The following is a 20628-nucleotide window of genomic DNA, read 5'->3' as shown; positions in this document are numbered from 1 at the left end:
AGCACAACACCACCAACTGGAGACAAAGTGCTCAGATACTTGGAGCCTATGGGGGACATTCTCATCCAAACCACCACAAATGCCTCATATAATTCAAGTTCTAGGGCATAGAGAAATAACGGTAATATAAATCTTGTGTTCCATGATGACTGTATTCCAATGGGAGAGAAGTGCAATGCACAAATTAATGTATTTGTAATATTTGCTTTGGAGAAAACAAAATCTCCAAAGAAGTAGCATGGTAACTGTGACTTAAGAGAAGCAAAACCAGCTTGATTCTGAGCACAGGGCTCTCTCAGGAAGCTAAGAAGCCATGCAGAAACTTCAGGGGCAGGAATGAGCTTGTGTTTGTGAACAGAAAAAAAGGCCAGTATGGCTGTAGATCACGAGGTCAGGGAGATGGGGGAGAAATACGGTTAAAGTGGGAGAGTCTTAGAGTCTTGGAGTCTTGTGAAATTACACAGCACAGCAACATAAAACTGCTGAAGGACTTTTAGAAAACTTTTTATCATGAAAGTAATATATGTTTTAAAGAGTATGGATTGCACAGGTGTGTGCATTTGTCAAAGCAAATGGCATGGCATATTTAATATTTGTTCATTTCATTATGTATCAAACTGTGAAAACAGACTGCAAATATATAATGAACTCCAAGATAGGCATACTGGAATATGTCTGCAGTTTACTTCAACTTGGATTAAAAAAATTGAGCTGGATTAATGGATAGAGATATGAAGTGTGTATAGCCTTATTTATTGCTAGGACCTCAGCAGGAGACACGAGTGTTTGTTGAATACACCCTTTACAGTTAAAAATATTTATACAAAAATGATGACAGTCGGAAGCTTGTCTGATTTTATCTGATCTACGTTTTTAAAATATTTTTCTTGCAATTGTCTAAATGGAATGTACACGGCAATTAGGGAAGTAGTGAGACAAATTGGAAGACTGTGGCAGTAATGTGACCTGGGGCAGTAGTGCAGGATTCGTGACAGGATGTATGTTGGAGGCAGAATGCATGGAATTTGTGGATGTATTTAAAAAGTGTCTGTGACGAAAGTAACTCTAGCACTTTAATCTGAGTAGGCTCGTGGTACCCGTAACAGAAATGGGAAGAAATGGAGCAAGTCAGGCTGATAGTACAAGTTCAACAATGGACATGTTACTTTAAAAAGAATTAAAATTTATAATCCCAGCCCTCGAGAGACAGAGGCAGGCAGATCTCTGTGAGTTCAAGGCCAGCCTGGTCTACATAGTGAGTTCCAGGCCAGCTGGGGCTACTGGGAGACCCTGTGTCAAAAAAGACCAAAAAAAAAAAAAAAAGTTAAAATTTATTCTTTGAGAATTTCAAGCATCTATATACAATGTATTATGATCATATCCACCATTCATTTCCCCCTCCAGTTTCCCCCTGGCCTCTTTTAATACAGTCCCCTCCCAACTTTGTGTCCTCTGGGGCCATCCACTGGAGCACGGGCAACCTACCAGGGGCTACAACTGAAAGAAAATGACTCCTCTTCCTCCAGCAGCCATCAGCTGCCATTAGTTCCTCAGCTAGGGTTGGAACGTGTTACTTTTTAGAAGCCTGTCACACATCCAAGTGAGAATGAAGCATAGACGGATAATGATCATCTTCTTAACTCTGGGCAGAGTGGGTGATGGCTTTGTAAATCTCAGAGTGAATAATCAGAAACTGAAAATTGGAATGAAGGTCAGGAGAGAAGACTAGTCTCAGAGTTGCAGAGGGTAAAAAAGAGCTCTAGACCCTTGGGGACACTGCAACAGTAAAGCATCTGAGAAAGCAGGGAGAGCCAGAAAAGGAGACAGAGGAGCCGGCAGTGGCGCAGGAGAAACAGGCCACAGAGATGTTCTGGTTGCCTAGAGACATACCAAGGAAAAAGTGGTCAACAGAGCCATTTCGCTGCTGTAGAGAAGGTAGGTGAAGGAGCTGTTTGTCATGGGAAAGTGATGACGCCTACTCCCGAATTTCATTTCATAGTAAAACAGAGTATCTCCATTGCAAATGTCAGAGAACGGAACATAGAGGGATTCTGTGGAAGCAGTGAGGCATACAGCTAGGTGCGTGATGCCAGAATAAAGGCGTACAGAGGGAGGAGGATAGATGTGTTCATGCAACCCTCAATATAAAGTCATAGGTGACTTCTAATACAAGGGAACCTAGGGTATAACCTATGCCATCAGTCCAGAGTGTGCTTTTGCCGTGACAGCGGTCTTAGCTGCCGAAGCCTCGTTCCACTGCTGCTGCCTGACAGCTTCAGCAGTAATAGTCTTCCCACATAGTTCTGGCAGAAAGAGCCCAGGATTCTGATTGGCCAGTATGTGCTAGCAGCATGTGCTTAAGCAGTTTAACATACCTGGAGACATGTGGTTCACTCAAATGGGACATGCATTGGTTACAGACTAGCTCCTGTGTTGGGGGCAGAGGGACAACCTCACTAAAGCTACATGAAATCCCCATATGATAATGAAGTTTTTCCAAGGAAAAATCTAAGCAAGCTGGGCATATCCATAAGCATTGCCTACTACTCATCCAAATGATTATTTTTCTATAAAAATAACAAGGAGATGAAATTACATATTAGAATGTCTGACAACATTGGTGTCATTTATGAAAATTTTACTTGTTGCTCAGTCATGTAGCTGTGGTGTCCCCACTTAAGATGCTGTAAGAACTGGGGCCTGGAGAGATGGCTCAGTGGTTAAGAGCACTGGCTGCTCTTGCAGATGATGCAGGTTCAATTCCCAGCACCCACATGACAATTAACAACCATCCATCCGTAACTCCAGTTTCAGGGGATCTGACATCCTCTTCTGGCCTCCCCACAAGGAGGCTAACAACCATCTGTAACTCTAGTTCCAGGGGGTTCCAACACCCCCCTCTGGTTTCCACGGGCATTGCATGACATGGGTGCACTTACGTGCGTACAGACAATACACTCATACACTTGAAATAAAAATAAATAAAATACTTTTTTTAAAGATGCTGTAAGACACCATTGGTGTCTCACAGAGCCAAATAGACTCATATTTATAGTGAACACCTGAAAATGCAACAAATCCTTTTCAATATTCTCAGACTACTAAACTGGATGGTTATTTCAATGTGGGAGATATAACTGATGTGGGCCACAGATGGGAGCACAGACCCGCAAGACGGTAACTCCATTAACCTCACTGGTTTCATGGGCAAAATGTACATGCTGTGGCAAGGCGGGGGTTAAATGTGACAGCAAGCAAACTGCCACATAAACTAGTACTAATTACTATGGGACTTCATAAAACCAACAATGATAACAATTAACCTGTGCTTACTGTCTTCCTCTTTTCTCTGTAGCTTCTTAGTCCAGACAGCATTTTGAGAAGTGAGTATCAAGCATGGCTTTAGTAGACAAGAGGCTTCAGAACTTGCAGATCTACCGAGTTCTCCAGTGTGTTCGCAACAAAGACAAGAAGCAGATAGAGAAGCTTACCAAACTTGGGTACCCTGAGCTAATCAATTTCACAGACCCTGTTGATGGACTTAGCGCCCTTCACTTAGCCTCGGTTTCCAACGATATTGACATGGTCAGCTTTCTCCTTGGACTCGGTGCTCACCCTGATGTGCAAGACCGAATGGGCTGTACTCCAACCATGAGGGCTGCAGAGCTGGGCCATGAATTGTCAATGGAAATACTAGCCAAAGCCAAAGCCAATATGACTATAGTTGATAATGAAGGAAAAGGTAAAATTTTCAGCCTTCTACCCAGCAGAATGAAATTCACTTTGTAGCTAGAAAACAAGACAACAGACTTCTTTTGCTTTCCTACTTTAGAATTGAATTAAGATCTTAAGTAAAAAGCTAGATTCCCATCGCTGTAACTAAGCATGCAGCCTCCTCATAATTTAAAACAGTTTATGAATACCTTAGGGAAACCGGTTCTGAAAGTTCACTCATTTAAAAACAATTGGATTCATCTGTATTTAATGTTTTCTTTCTTTCTTCATTTTTTTTTTATTATTTTTTGAGACTCAATCTCACTATGAAACCCAGGCTGGCCTTGAACTCTCCATCCTCTTAGTAGTTTTCGTTCTGTAGTTTTTGTCTTAATCCAGAAAGCATTTTTGAGAAGTGACTGACTGTCAAGCACTGTTTCTCCTGAACCCCCCAGGTTCAGTGCCTGAACTTCCCAGGCACTGAGATTATGAGTATCTACCTCCACATCAGGCTTAGTAGATTCTTTTAAATGAGGACAATTTTCAGTCTTAAACACTAATAGTACCATAATCATCCATTATGAAGTGTAAAGTCTTCTTTAGAACAGAATGTTTTTATATTTTAGAACTTTGGCTAGCACCAGACTTAGGGCTCCAAATGGATTTTGTCCTCTCTCTCCTTCCTGGGTTAATTTAGAAAGAACCATGTTTGGGAGCTTGAGAGAACCAAGGTAGACTTGGCTTAGACTCCAATGTTTTAAGGTCAATTTTTAACATATTTTTAAAATATAATTTGAAATATTACACATGACACTTTGAGAATTATTATACTACATCCTCTGATAAAACTTCCTACAAATCACATCTTAAAATCATGGTCTGGGGTTTTTTGCCTAAATAATTTGGACTAGAGTTGACCTAGCCTCATGAAAATCACCAAAATAATTACAAACAGACTCAACATAAATTAGTAGACTTAATCAGTTGTCCCCGAGAATTGCCACAAGTACAAAGCTATTGATATTGACCTATAGTGGAGAAATGAATCTCACTTTACATTCTTAAATATTTTCTGACAGGAGGAAAACCTACTTTTGTGACTCACTGCAGACTTGATATTTGATATATGACTTGTTTACAACAAAAGGAAAATGCAAAGGAAAAACTATCCACTAGAACCACATAGTGAAATAAATCTCAATTGTATTTAGAGGTCAGACATTTTAAAATATTAAATACTGAAAACACAGCTTTAAGAGCATCATAGACTACCCTGGCATAGGGGCACTTATCTATAATCCCAGCCAGCACTTGGAAAACAGGTGAAAAGATCACAGCCAAGTTTGAGTCCAGCTTGGTTTACATAGTGACTTTGAGTCCAGCCTGGTCTACATTATGAGTTTCAGGTCAGCTGGACTATATAGTGAGAGCCTGTCCTAAAAATGCTTCACAGAATGCCATTTTCTGAGGTGTGTTCCACGAACTCTAGAATCACTGGGATGTTAGAAGTAGTTCATGCAAAATTGATCCTTCTGCCGAATTCGTTAGGCAACCAGCAAATAAAACAAATTTAGATGTATTCCTTTCACATTGGAGTAAAGATAACAAAAGCTTACATGTTTTTGGTCATGAAGTAGTTTTACCACATAACATCAAATATGCTTGAAGTTTTATAGAATAAAATTTGTGAGAAACACTGCAATGAAGAAAGGTTTATTTTATTAAATGTGGAGCCAAGATGTAAATCACACACAGAATACCAGTTTGAAAATTTTTATAGCATAAAATTTTAATTGTGAAGTTTTAAAATATCAATGTAGAATTAGAAACAAGGTCAAATAAATATTTGTAGCAACTACAACAGCCATATGAGTAATATTTATGTTCATTCAAATTACTATTAAGCGAATTAAAGGCCTTAGAAATGCGAATGTGTGGGAAATCCACCAGACACATCACATGAGAAAAGAACGAAAGTGTCAAAATACATTTTCTTCACACGTAACCTGCTAATTGGCTCATGGTTCGCACAGGCCCCGTCTTTTTCCTCCTTAGGGAGCTGCACTTAGCATGCACATCCTCCTCTGCGGGGAGGGGGCTTGGAGCCTGCTTTGCTTATTCCATGGAAGTCTCTGTCATCAAATTTCTGCTTCCTGGTGCCTGATGCTTGACTCACTGCATATTGTTTATAAAGGATAGCAAACTCTGGAATATTTAAGTGGATCTTTTTTAAAACTTAAAAAATTTTATTTTTTTGTGTGTATGCGTGTATTGCCTGCATGTAGGTAAGTGTACCCTTGTCGTGCAATGCCCGCATTGGTCAGAAGAAGCCGTCAGGTCCCCTGGGACTGGAGTTACAGACAGTTGTTAGCTGCCATGTTGGTGCTGGGATTCAAATCCAGGTCTTCTGCAAGAACAACCAGTGTTCTTAACCATTGAGCCATCTCTCCAGACCCTTAAATGGGCCTTTAAAAGGACGTGGCATATGTTCTAGGCCTTAGACTGTGAGTTACACAAGCCATTATTATAAAACATGCATTTCATAAGCACCTTAAAGCTTTTAAAAGTAAATTTAGCCTCATCTGCATTACCTTTAGGGTTTTATTTTGTTTTGTTTTCTGTTGAAGCTCTTACCTTTGATTTTCTTTTCTCTTTTTTTTCTTTTTACTTTTATCTGCATTTACTTTATGCTCAATTTATTCCTGTGCCATGAGCGTTTGCTTTTTCAGTTTCTTCTGGGATATCTTTCGCATCTTTTGCTTCTGTTCAACCTCCTCTTCAGGATTAGGAACAATTTGTTCCTTTTCAGTGAGGATCATTTCCATATGGCAGGGGGAGCTCATGTATGGGTTAATCCGATCATGAGCTCAGTAAATTCTGAGGTGCATTTTGGGTGATTTGTTCACCTGGATATGCTCAGTGACCAGAAAGTCTACATCTAAGCCCTTAAGTTCAGCATTACTCTCTGCATTTTGAAGCACGTGCAGCAAAAAATTCAGCACTCTTCTGGGGCCACCGACCTTGCGTCCAGACCCACAGTTTGGCCTGAGCACACCTAACAACTCCACTGTTATACCTCTACAGCGGCACACACTGCTTCTTTAAAGTGACATCTTTCAGATTCTTGGTGGCTTTTCGGATATGCACACCCTTGATGGCCTGGGAAGTTCGACCTGTGTTCTTAAAGTGAACACGAAGATTGGAACCTCTTCATTTGCATGATTTTGTAGGGTTTTTGGGTTAAGAGAGTAGCAAACCATTTTCACAGGTCACCTCGGGCACTTACAGGAAGAGCAGATTTTCCGTTTTTAACTATGTCTAACTGTCCCTCCTTCCTTTGTCCCGCCCTTCTGTGCTTCCAGTTCTTCTTCTTTCCTCTTTTTGTAGTTTTGAGGATATATATATATATATATATATATACAGTCGTGTATATTTTAGGTAGATCTTGTTATAAGAAACATCTTAACATTTATTTATAAAATCTGAACTTTTAATAGTACAATTTATTTGCTTTGTGTGCATATAAATGTTCATAGGCTAGTCTTCAGAACTGGCATGTATTTTATGAAGTACAATACAAAAGTATTTTCCTATATGTTCTATGTATTCTTTAGTTTAAATTCTAGTTGTATTTTCTAAAACTGGTACTTTTAGTTTTCTTAATGACCAACTTGATAGTTTTCCACACTCTTCAACCTGTTTACTGTCAGCACCTTCGGTTGTTTGCATTGATTCTTCACTGTGAATAATGAACCCTTTCTCCACTCAGTTCTGTGGTCAATCAAAATTACTTAGGTCTTTCGGTGACCCCCTTGTAGTCTTAAATGATGTGTTTGCTCTTTCCTTTATCTCTTTGTATTCTTAAATACATGATTTCTACCAGAAAATATAGACATATCACATGTCTATGGTATTTTCTCTTCACCCTTCCCTCTAAGATTTTTTTTTTCATTATTTCTAGATTATACTGAAATCTCCTTTTCTGTATTTAGAATTCTTTTGGTGATTTAGCTTTCATTCTATGGTTGAAGTGACAGAAGAGATGCTTCTGTTCACACTCTATCTCTTGGTAGACTTATTTTTGACATCAACTACTTTAGATCACTGCTTTGGATTTCTATCACTGATTTCTTATATCCTTAGCTGTGTGTGTGTGTGTATGTGTGTGTGTGTGTGTGTGTGTGTGTGTGTGTGTGTGTGTGTGTGTGTTCTTAAGTCCTGCTGGTTCAGTTCCATCTTTTCCTCGTAGTCTATTTTCTTCATGTCTTTTTGTTGTTGGTTTATCTTTGCACTTCTATTTTATGTGTTTGTTTTCCATAAGATCAACAGCTTGACTAGGTATAGAAATTCTCTATTTCTTTTCACTGAGACATTATTTGAGGCCTTTTTTAATCTTTTGGAATGCAATGTTGTTGTGGAAAGTTCTTGAGAATAGCCTGACATTTCCTTATTAAACATGAGTTGAAATTTTTGCCCAAGTGCACATAAGATACTTTCTTTGCCTGGCTTTACCTCTTCTTGACTGTTCTTCATCAAGTTCTCTTAAAATACACTGTTCCCTTTTGATCTTCAAATTCAAGTTTTATTCATTCATAAAATGTTGTTATATATCTATAATTTTCTATAGTATTTTGTCTTTTATTATTGAAAACCAATTGCATATGTGTCTAGTCTTCTTTGCCTTTCTAGGCAATTTAAACTTTACTATCATATCAATTACTCAACATCTCAACTTCTTGTAACTTTTTTCTTTCTGCCCCTGATCACAGTGTTGACCATGACTATTCTTTTAGCTACCTCTAATTTGACTTCAACCTTTAATGGCTTTATTTTTCTTTGCCATTCCTTAAGTCCTGATGGCTCAGTTCCATCTTTTCCTTCTATTCTTCTGCTTTCTTCATGCCTTTTTGGCGTTGCTTTATCTTTGCACTTCTATTTTAGAATGAGTTACATGTAATTTATTTGCTAACATACAAAAAGACCAGTCAGTAATTCACTGGCATCGTGTTCAGAATATGTTTGTTTCCTGACTTTTATTATCAGCTTCTGTCTTTCATCCAGTATCTTTTTCATAAATCACATGCTAGTTTCTTTGAGTATGTAGTTTCTTTTTGAATGAAGCTTCTTTTTGGATTGAGGTCATTGCAAAGTCGGTGTGAACTTTATTTTCCTATGACTTTCTTAGCAACATTCTGTCCTGGGACTGTAACAATAGTCCTGGTATACAGTACATTTTTTGACACAGATTTTATTGGAGGACTTTATGGTGTAGGTCCTGAGTGTGAAGATTTAGCATATTTCTCTTTAGTGGAACAAAGTGACTTACCAGAATGGCAGAGCTACTTAGCATCTTGTTTTTCATCTCACTGCTACAAAATCCAAAGAATGTTCCTTATGATCATGGCTTCAAATGGACCTCGGAGACACTCCTGGAGCCTTCTGGTGCACACAGCTCTGAACATTCCAAAGGACTCACATGGGGTATGGACCATAAGTTGCCAAATCCTAGGGCTGACAAGTTCTCACAAGTCAGCACTCTAATTCTTCCCTAAACCAAGTTCTATAACATTTAGTTGTAACTGTTTTCTAATTCTGTCAAAGATATGTCTTATTACAGGCCTTTAAATTTCCCCCTGTCTGCCATATTCAAATTATATATATACATATATATGTGTATATATATATATAATAACCTAAATTCTCCCTGGGGATCTATTTTTCTGCAGGTGTTTTGTTTTACTGCATTTTACCCACTAAGCGGCATTATCGCTGTTCTCTGATTGCCTTGGATCATGGTGCAGATGTCAACAACATTTCTTATGAAGGAAAGCCAGTATTCCTTAGCGTTTGTGAAGAAGCACATGACGTGAAGGATATATGTATGGCGTTTTTGGAGAAAGGAGCCAATCCAAATGCTATCAACTCAGTATGACTATCCCTGTGATTAAATATTTCTTTATTCCACTATATCATACTGTCACTTAGCATAATTTTCTGCATTTAAACATGCTAAAATTATCCTGTTAGCCCATAGATTGTTCATTTCCATTCAAAATCTTAAGATGACATGCTTTTATGTCTTTTTACGGCTGTGATTTTATAGTTTATTTCCTAATTGTGTTTTGGAAATTGGCACTTATTATTCATATTGTCAAAATATTGTAGCAAACATAAAAGGTACCACTGATGCCTGATAAAATGCATCTTTTTGGAAAGAAAATACTTCGTTCTGCTGTCTCTCACACAGATTTTGCTTCCTCTCCTCAACTGGCTAATTCTGGGTTTTCATTGTTTATAATTATCACTTCCACTCATACAGAAAATGGATTTTCTTCTCATCAGAAAACAAACAACAAACGCTACCTAATTTCAGCATATCATGCTCCTTCCTCCATTTCTCACTTTGTCCTCTGTTTTATAAGGAAGGCACTTTGCTAGCATGATGTTCTCACAGGGGTGGCAGAGAGATTTGGACTCTGGCCCACAGCACTTGCTGAATGCTTCCCCTTTGCTAAGCAAAACTAATGAAAATGTAGAGACATGTGCGGCTCAGTGTTAAAGCTAACATGGAACAAATTCAGCCTCCGTTAGTATTGACTGTGCTACTTGTTCAGCGGTATAAGCAGCATCTAATCTGTTTCATGTCCAGTCCACAGGGCGCACCGCTTTGATGGAGGCATCAAGAGAAGGGGTGCTGGAAGTAGTTCGAGGAATATTGGAAAGAGGGGGTGAAGTGAACACGTTCGACAACGATAGACATCATGCTGCTCATTTTGCTGCCAAAGGGGGCTTTTTTGATGTAATGATTATTCTTTGCTTTAAATTTTGTTGTGAAACTTTTTTTTTTCTTTTTCATATAGGTTACACTAAGTCAGATTTTTTTTTCTGATTTACCTATGCTTTATCTTGATTTTCTGAAGCCTAAAATTCTAACTTTAACCACATATTCCTGCTCTCTATTTAGTTTTATATATTTGCCAACTTACTGAGTATTACTTAATAGTATTTTTCTATGTAGTTGATTACGGCAATTAAAATTTCTGCTACCTAAGACTACTTCTTCTCTTCTTGATGTTCTTCTGCATCTAATGACACACCTGAATTTTGAGCTGTAAATATTCTGACACTTTAATAAAGAATACCTTACAGATGCAGTGACAATGCAGAAACTACCTACGAATCAACTAGACTGTTTTGTAAAAGCCTAAATTTCTTTACTTAATTTGCTTTTGAGTTTTGATACCCCTTTTTTTGTTGTTTCTGTCATAGAATCTTTTCTTTGTAATGAAAATACACCAAGAATGGAAGCTGCATTGGGTAAAGAATTTCCTGCACTGATTTTCTTTAACAGGCTCTGATGCTTTCTTAGTTGCCCATACTTACCAAAGTGACAGTGCCCAGCTGTTTCTATAATCTGTACCAATGCTGTTCAATAGAACTTTGGGCAGTGATGGAAATATTCTACATCTCAACTACACAATACATTAGCCACATCACTTTTGAGCACTTTACATGTAACTAGTAAAACTAAGGACTTGAATTTTAAAAATTCATTTCAGTTTGAATTTCCCATAGCCACATGTGGCTAGCCGGTAATACATCGGATGGCACGGGTATAGCTGCCAATCTTCTTGCAGTAAATGAGCCTTGCTGTTCTTCTACATGTCACCGCTTATTTTGCAGATATTGAAGCTTCTCTTTGCCTACGGTGCAGACATGGGGTTGATTGGGATGAATGGGAACACGCCGCTTCATTATGCTGCCATGGGTGGCTTTGCAGATTGCTGTAAATACATAGCTCAGCGAGGTAAAATTGTCTGGAAATTTTGCATTTAAAATGCTTTTGGTTTTCGCATGTCATAGATGAGCAGAGAATTTGTGCTTGTCACTTGTCAGCTGCTTATTTTTTTCTACCATTAGTCTTCACCCCATGCAGAAGGAAAATGAATACTTTTCCTTTGCCATCTTCTTTGGAATCATTAACCTAGTCGTAAAAGTGATTAAAATCTAAATTCAAAGAGGATTGATTTTTCATGAGTTAACTAAATATTGAAGGGTTTACAGTGATTGAATTCCCTATTTTTTAAAAGTGCCAACATCAATCTGAAAAAGACATTGAAAAAATTTTTTTATCTGAAATGTTAATTATTTTATTTAAAGATATTATATCAAATTAAACAATATTTCTGGGAAATCTGTAATTATAGAGAAAATACTTTGGAGGAAACAATAAAACCAAAAAATTATGGAAAATTTGGAATGTAAGCAATGTTTACCATTTAGACTTTCCTGAAACTTGTAAGTAACTACTAATTAAGGAATATAAGCTGTATAATACATAGTATTGCTTAGTGAGTTCCTTAAAGTAAAACATTAGCTAGTTAAGTTTAACAATGTACACCTACTAGTTGTTATCTGCCTAGCAATTGAGTGTACATCAAAAATTAATTCCAGTAGAGATGTATTTGCATTTTGCTAAATTTTATGATTTTTTCCAGTTTTAAAAAATATACAAAAACGTAAAGTCAAACAACTGTACAGTAGAATGTAGTGTTTTGTTTTTCTGTCCACCACACATAGAGTTTTAGAACAATTAATATAAGATTAACAGACCCATATAACTAATAATAGTAGAATTGATCTAGTTTAACTTATGCAAGCTCATATTTTTCCTAGTAATAAATCTTTAACAAATAAAGAAAGCCATATGAGATGCAACTTTTGCCCTGTCGAACTCTAACTAGTCTTACTTTCCCCAAATCTGTCATTATAAGCATTTTCTTCTGGCATTTCAATTTTATCATTGTATATTTCTAATGACTAATGATCTTTCCCAGGCTGAATCAAGTTTCATCATCTTTCAGATGGTGGTTTATTTCTTATTAGGACAAATATGGTAGCATACATGCTCTGTCAATATATGCCTAGGATAAAGTCCTAGGAAGCAGAGCAAGAATTCAGATTATGCACAAAGGCCTTGTCCAGTGATAGAGAAACAACCCATCTTCCTGGACCAGTCCCAACACTGTATTCCTAAAGCAAATGTCTGAAAGTGTTTTGAGATCAGAGTATTTGGAAGTACAAAGTGCACCATCAGATCTGGGTGACCCAGAGTCACAGCCCAAGTGTCACCAGTTGCACCTCACCTGTACCATCTCAGATCTACGGTGATCAGAGAGTCAAAAACTATTAGTATTACAGCTCTCATTTCCAAATGAACTTTCTGGGTTTGGTTTCTTTTGTGACATAAGGTATTTTTTCCTGGCTGAATTCTTTACCTAAATTCAAACATCTTCCTTCCTCAGTTGTTTCTTCTTTGGCCTCTGGTTCTGCTGCTTAGAGCAATTTACAGCTCCCTTTAAGCCAAGGCAGAGGGGAGAGCCTGGGAAAGGCTCCTGAAATGCCACCTGACCTGGGGAGCCTTTGGCTCTTTGTGTTCCACAGTATCAGCCAGTTATAAGTTGGACATCTCTGCCATTGGAAGAACATAAACCACAAGGGGTGAATGAGCTTTTGTTTGCTACAGCCATCCCTTGGTATCAGACCTGGAAGATTCCAAACTTGGAAGGTGCTCCAGTCCATCAGTGTGCATTATGTATACACCCTTTTCCATACTTTAAATCATCTTGATTACTGATAGTTATTAATATAGTGTGCATGATATGTAATGGTTTTGCTGTATTACTTATGGAATACTGACAAGCGAAAACAATGTCTTCACAGTTTAGTACAGTTTAGTACAGTTTTGTCCTTGGTTGACTGGATCCCTGGGTGTGGAGCCCTTAGATAAGGAGGGTTGACTGTAATGGTAAGGGAGGAGCCTCACTGCCAGAATTCCATTTCCAGGAACCACATGAAGGGAAAAACAGACTCACATGAGTTGTCCTCTGATCTTTTCATATGCACAGTTACACACATACACAAACTTAATTTTTTAAGAAGAGAGCAAATAAGATGCTATAGAATTCTTCTATTGTGACCAGTCTCAAGGTTGCCGTCCCAAGAAGTGGCTGTTCTTTCCAGTGTGGAACTTGCCGAATCTCTGCTGTCATCATAGCCTTTCTTGAGTTTTTAATCACTCTTAAGATTATTAGTCTTAGTATAAATATGTAATTTTGGCAGTTCCTATAAAGAATCATGAAAATCATTAGTGACGTTTTTCTTTTTTCCTTTAAGTTTTTTTTTGGGGGAGGTTGTGTTTTAGATATTTTTCTCTCTTCTCTCAAACACAGAAAAGAATTACAATATAAACATTGAAATTCTGGCAAGGTTAGCATCTTTTTTGTCAAGGAATAAAGCATTAGAGGGGCATTTCGTTTGTTGCCCACTGCCGCCTGTGTGCATTTATTATGTAATGTTGACAGAACAGAAGCTAAGCCTTCTTCTAGCCTGAAAACACCAGAAAGAGCATCTTCATGGGATGACATTTCAATAATGGATTTCTTAAGACATCTAATAGGCAACACAGACTTCTTGGTAGCAATAAACAGATCCTCTGATGGACTTAGAAATGTTCAGATTTTTGGAGACTATTTACAAATAACACGGATCTTGTCATTGTAAGTAGGAAACCAAAAGGGAGCATGGATTTTAATGTCTAACTTGAACAGAAAGCTGGAGCCCTCAGCTTTGCTTTAACAAATTGGGTTTTCATCTGTTAAGATTGTTTGTGTGATCTTGCCATAAACCAGGAAATTAGTATAAATTATCTTTCTTTAATGGAGAAAACATGATATATTCATTTAAGCTTTTAACAGATTTGTAGTCAAGAAGAAGCAGGCATCCTTACATATCTGAGCCAATGGGGTCCTGTGCAAGTTGTTTGAATCCAGAATCTTACTAAATCCCAGAGTCATCTCATTCTTTCCCTGTTGGCATAGTCTCCTCAGTATATTCCCCATTTGATATGTTTCAAGTATCTTTAATTTTTCTAAGATATCTATAGGAATAAATATGAACAGATATGTATTATAAAGTTGTCTCTCAAGTTTTTACTTCAAAGTGAAGGAAATTATAATTACTTAAATATGTCATCTCTTTATATATCTAATTTGAGGACAAATTCCTAGCTTCTCTAAATTAAGAAAATGGGGGGTGGGGAGCGGCATGCAGTTATGTTTGCACCATCCTTAACAGTGATACTTCTTGTTTCAGGATGTGACCTGAAATGGAAGAATTTGGAGCATAAAACACCCCGGGCTTTGGCGAAGGAAGGTGGCTTTAAGGCTGCCGACAAAGAAATACGCAGAGCAGAGAGAATTGCAAATAAACTCTCCAAGCCAGGAGCCAAAAATCCTAACCCGCTCTGGGCCCTGAGGCTGCACGACTGGTCTGCAGAGCATGAGGCGTTCCTTCGAGAAGCCTTCTCCTTTGTGGACCCGGGCGACGGCACAGTCACCAAGGATGACTTTGTGATGATCCTGGAGGAGAAGCAAGACTTTGTCAGCTTGGAGCAGCTGTTCTCCATCGCTCAAATGCACGAAAAATCACGGGGAGGCAGGATCAACATCAACGAGTTCTTCAAAGGAACCAAATACTTACACAGATCTTTTGTCTTGGGCTCTTACGGTCCTAAGAAAAAGAGAAAGGGTTTGGGCAAAAAGGGAAAGAAAGGCCAGTTTGTTCTGCCCTTTCCCATCTGCAGCATCCCCGAGAACGCATTCCCACGGCGGCCTGATGGGGGCCCGCCCTTCTACATGGTCGAGACCTACCAGAATGTGACCGACTGCAGCAGGTTCAACCGGGACCACCCTCCTGAGCATCCCATTCAGGATGATTCCAAGTGGTATATCGATCATCCAGGGAAGTTCTTTGCCAATATAAACTTTATCACCAAGGCGGGAGACCTGGCATCTCTGAAAAAGGCTTTTGAGGGAGGAATACCTGTGGATATGAAGGATAGTTCTTACAAGACACCCCTCATGACGGCATGTGCCAGTGGCAACATAGATGTGGTCAAGTTTCTTCTTGAAAAGGGGTATGCATGGGTTTTGTTGTTTGTTGCTGGTTTTGTTGGGTTTTAGTTGAATGTTATGAGTTTTCACATGTTGAGGTAGGGAAGGCCAGAAGACACAGCTGTGGCCTCAGACTCAGAGCAGTAAGTGATGTTTCTTCACTGCAGGGAACAAATGATCTCATAGCAGGATCCAGGCACAGGGGCATGTGGTGTTGTGGGTGCACAGAGAGGCCCAGCAGAAGACTAAAATAGTTGCTCAGATTAAATTGCTGCTTCTCCAGTGGTTGGGTGGCTGGCAGCAAGTTTCTTAACATTTCTGTGCACTGGTCTCCTTATGCCTTTAATGGACTAAATAAGACTCAGCTCAGAGTTTGCTGACAATTAAATGAGTTACAAAATGTTATGCACTTATTGGCATGGTAATTGCACACTTAGAGAAGATATTGATGCTGTTAACATACTGTTCCATGTGAAGGATACAGAGCTGTACATTTTCAAAAGTCATAGAGCAACTAAAAAGTAACTTTTGGGCAGTGAAGGGCTATTGAGAACTAAAAGTTTAAATAATACGTTATAGTGCTTAGATTTTCTAAAATAACAAACATTCATTTAAAATTTATAACATGTAGACAAAGCACACACAGAGTGGAAGAACATAAGTTTTATCGTTGGGTTTTTTTTGCTCAGTTTCCATCTTCATTGGAGCAGTTTTATATTTTCTTGATTTTAAGCTTTGCAAATAATTTGAACCTCTAGCATCTAAGTACCTTTTCAAGCTAAACAAAATGTATATATAAATGTACAAAGAATGTTAAGGCTGCCAAATAACGCAGAGCAAAAACTTGCATCTCTGTCTCGCTGTGTAGGGCCAATGTTAATGCGACAGATAATTTTCTGTGGACTCCGCTTCATTTTGCGTGCCACACGGGCCAGCAAGACATTGTTGAACTTCTCGTTAAATATGGAGCAGAGATAGATGCAGTGTCAATCAACAACTCCACGCCTTTAAGTAGAGCCATTGAAAGCTGTAGACTAGACACTGTGAAATATCTACTTGATATTGGTGCTAAATTCCAGATGGAAAATAGAAAAGGTATGAGTTCATATTACTGATGTTTGAGGTTAAAAAAGGAAAATGTACTTTAGGTTCCAAATTTTGATTCTAAGTTATAACTATGTTCTCCCTTTGGTTACTGATAGAAACGCAAGCCTTCATTAAGTGCTATGGGTGTCTGATGACTAGTGCTTTCCAAATCATTGGTGTGAAAGGGCCCGTTCTTTGTGTTTGCAATTTGTTGTGGACTGATTGTTTTAGAAAATAAAGTAAAAGGTAAACTCCTGGAAAATTAAATGGAAAGAACCATGAACCTCAGGCCTGAAGTTATTTTTATTCATTAGGTTCAAATGGCAGAGTTCTCCTAACACATTGCTACAAATACTTCTAAACACTTCATCACTGTAATAATTTCATCATGGATCAGGAACATGTTAATTTTTAGATGAGGATCAGTTTGCAGGTCACACCTTAGGTTATCACTGTTGAAATTCTTATTTCACAAAAACTGGCCATCTAGAGACTATAGATTTTGGAGTTCTCTGAAAGTTGGACAAAGTAATCCCTGAATTGAGGCCTTTGTAGCTCTAGGAAGTAAACACATGGTCTAATCCTGCGTCATAAATAGCACGCCAGATTAAGTTTTTAAAAATTCACTATAATAAATATTCAATTTCCTTGTTTGAAGGTGCCTTTTTCTTAGTTGGAACTCATTGCTTCTTTTGACTCTTAGACAGCATTCATGCCTCTGCTTGCTTCTGGCTACATCTGAGTTATAGGTATTTAACCAACCCTGCCTGGTGGCACTATTTAACCAACCCTGCCTGGTGACACCAATCTAGAGCACTTCTGAGTACCAGCATCTCATGCCTGTTGAAATTTACCTCTTTGCAGCATAGAAAAGAGAAGATAAGAAATTATCACACAAAGGAAATATGTGCAATGTGGGAGAGAAGTCATCAAATGAATACTCAGAATGTAATCCCACTTCAGAATCCCAAGATTTAAGAAAAAAATGAATTTTCGTGCCATTAATGCCACTTTAAATCCTAGGATTCTGAAGTGGGGTCCTTTGTGGAGTATATATATATATATATATATGTAGTTTATCATTAAATTGGTTTATGGTCAGTTTGTTTCCATTTGAAACAGGGCACAGTGCCATGGATGTTGCAAAGGCGTATGCTGATTATAGAATAACTGATATGATTAAAGAAAAGCTAGATAACTTGCCTAAACCAACAGATCCAAAACTAAAAGGCAAACTTCCCAAACTGAAGACTGAAGGCACTGAAAGGAGAAAAGAAGAGGTAAAAAAAAAAAAAAAAGTAACTGGATATCCTTAAAACCTGGGGTGGGGGCTGGAGAGATGGCTCAGTGGTTAAGAGCAGTGGTTGCTCTTCCAGAGGACCCAGGTTCAGTTCCCAGCACCCACAAGGCAGATAACAGTTATCCTTGACTTCAGTATCAGGGGATATAATGTTATCTTCTGGCCTAGATGGGCATTGCATTCATGCAGGCAAAGCATACACAAAATTAATTGATATTAAAAAACGTGGGATGGCAGGACACTATTTCATGTGATTATACAACATGAGAAAATGGCATATTTTATGTACTTTGTACTGTAAGTTTAAAGGTATATCTACTAAGAAAAATTACTGATGCTTCTAAGCATTTATTGATAACAGAAGTCACACAAATACAAAATACAAAATGATGCAGCAAAATGCAATTAGAATGTTGAGAACAGAACTGGTACTGGATGTGCATCTATGTGGCCCTGAATTACACAGATTTGATGAGATGTTGTGAACAGAGAGAGAGCAACTCTATCAGAATGAAGAAGAGCATGATTTTTCATCCTGTGGGTCTCAATCTTCATTGCCCACCTTCTCCCTGTACCAGGGAATGTTAGTTACACAGAACCCGGGTTCTGGATTCAATGTTAACTTGGCCATTCTGCAAAAATGATTCCAGAAGGTTTTAAGTGAATCAAGTTGACTGTTTCTGACAATCCAGCAGAAAGTCAAGGTTGTCCTTAGTGATTATAGGGACACCAAAACATTGCCAATAGGGGGGATGGCCTAAGTGTATTTCCAGGCTGGAAGCTTCTTTTAGAGCAGCATATGGTTCACTAGAGCTCCTTGTAAGAGAACAAACAACAGAAGTGGTGATCTGATGGTCAAGAAGTGGAGACAGCTCCTGCCATCTGCACCATTATCCTTTTAGTAGGATTCCATCCCATGAATCACCACAGATACAGGATAGATAGCTTGAAAACTCATGTTATCTGTCACCAATGGGACTAAATGGAGGTGAGCCAGGCAAGCTAATTATCTCTCCACACTCACAGTTATAACAATCTATTTAATCTCAAATTTTTAGGATTTTTTTCTTTATTCCTGGCTTCAGAATAAAATATAGACAAAAATTAATATTATTGAATGCTTATCTTAGAAATTTATGCTTTTAAAAATCTTGTTCCCAGGAAACACTATCATCAATTTATGCTGTACCCCCCATGATGGAAGAAAAGAAACTACACAAGGATAATGTGGTTTCTCTTAATGCTCTGATTACCAGTGGTTATACCAAGAAAGAAGATACCACATTTACTCCACAAAGGGTAAGTCCTTTGGAAAAGTATTCATAACACGGCAGAACACAGTGTTACTGTCACATGCTCTCTGTGCAGTCATCTGAACAACTGCCTCAGTTCGTCCTTTGTAGTTACTGCTGTGATGGCCCCTTCGTCAGGTTCTACCACCTTCAACTCAGTGAGGCCAACTGTTCATTCTCACTATCTGCTTCCCTGTGTTACTAATTTCTTTACCGAGAGTTCAATTTTCCTTAAAAGCCTGAAGTCTTCCTTGGTCAATGGCTTTCCTTATGGCCATTTAGCCATCATATTCGATAGATACTTTGCATTGTTAGGTCTCAGACCCAAACTTACTCTTTTATACATCTTAGCAATACTTTCATTGGAAGTTTCATGCTGTCCAGGCTGAACATCCTCAGTAGTCTCCTAAACCACCTGCAGTTAAAGAGGTAGAGACATCTGTGGGGATGGGAATTGTTTTCCCAGTACCTATCTAGACATGCTGAATAAGCAGCACTTGATGACTCCTGTTACAAAAATAAGTTAGGCTTCCATGTATGTCATAAAGGCTCTCCCAGTTCCTTTGCTTCTCTGTTTTGATAACCTGGAAATGAGGAGCAGTTGGCCCATTGTCAACTATCTAGAAAGGGAACTGGAGAACAATTTCTGAGCTCTGTTCCCAGGTGGTCCTCATCAAAAATAGTGGCGCTCACATAAACATGAACATCATGGGAGAAAGGACTAGTAAAATACAGGTTAGAAGCACATTCGATAGTTTTGAGTTAAAACTACTGAAAGTCCTCTTGGGCAGGAGATGTAACTGCATGACAGATTGCTTGTCTTACATGTGCATAATTAGAAATATATTGAAAGCACACTCACTGGTTACCATGCTCATTACTGCCCTGGCTTTGGCTGTTTATTCAAGATTTGGAATCCCGAAGCCACAACAGCAGAGCTGATCAGGAAGAGGGAACTGAGACGGGAGAAGTTCACTTACGAGGTGGACTTTGAAGACTTCATGATGCCGTTTCAAAAGAACATCACCAAGAAAGCTCGAGCATTGGAGGCAGCCTTCAGGAACTGAGTCACAGCAGCTGCCTCTTGGGATAAATGCTTCCAGCCACTGACTCCAAACTTTGGAGAAAATAAGTATTTCCATCAAAGCGAAAGCAATCCATCCATTGACAATTTGTTATTAAAGATCTGTTTTTGCTTGAACAACTATAAATACCCTCAGTTGTATCATGTAGCTCTATTTCATTTTGCAGCAAATGGCAGATCGTGTGTATAAAAGCCCCA

General features: G+C 38.5%; 1 protein-coding gene and 1 pseudogene across 1 annotated transcript; one reads left to right on the top strand and one right to left on the bottom strand.

The window, feature by feature from the left end:
- Positions 1 to 3396: 3396 nt before the first annotated feature.
- Ankef1 (ankyrin repeat and EF-hand domain containing 1) lies at positions 3397 to 20413 on the top strand. Its single transcript, XM_008827199.1, has 9 exons — positions 3397 to 3742; positions 9441 to 9640; positions 10364 to 10513; positions 11398 to 11521; positions 14869 to 15691; positions 16537 to 16763; positions 17877 to 18034; positions 19216 to 19353; positions 20255 to 20413. Exons 1-9 carry the CDS (start codon positions 3397 to 3399, stop codon positions 20411 to 20413), a joined length of 2325 nt encoding a protein of 774 aa, XP_008825421.1.
- On the bottom strand, positions 6329 to 7051 carry LOC108490526 (annotated as a pseudogene).
- Positions 20414 to 20628: the final 215 nt, after the last annotated feature.

The sequence above is a fragment of the Nannospalax galili genome, unplaced genomic scaffold, assembly GCF_000622305.1.
Source record: "Nannospalax galili isolate Female #2095 unplaced genomic scaffold, S.galili_v1.0 scaffold151, whole genome shotgun sequence".
NCBI classification, from domain to species: domain Eukaryota; kingdom Metazoa; phylum Chordata; class Mammalia; order Rodentia; family Spalacidae; genus Nannospalax; species Nannospalax galili.
This window is presented reverse-complemented; position numbering and strand designations above follow the sequence as displayed.

Excerpts from the sequence above, each read along its gene's own strand:
- Ankef1 (XM_008827199.1), top strand. The coding sequence starts at position 3,397 with ATGGCTTTAGTAGACAAGAGGCTTCAGAACTTGCAGATCTACCGAGTT. Across the intron at positions 9,641-10,363 it reads ATCCAAATGCTATCAACTCA|TCCACAGGGCGCACCGCTTT; the intron begins GTATGACTATCC and ends TTTCATGTCCAG. Across the intron at positions 16,764-17,876 it reads CCAGATGGAAAATAGAAAAG|GGCACAGTGCCATGGATGTT; the intron begins GTATGAGTTCAT and ends CATTTGAAACAG.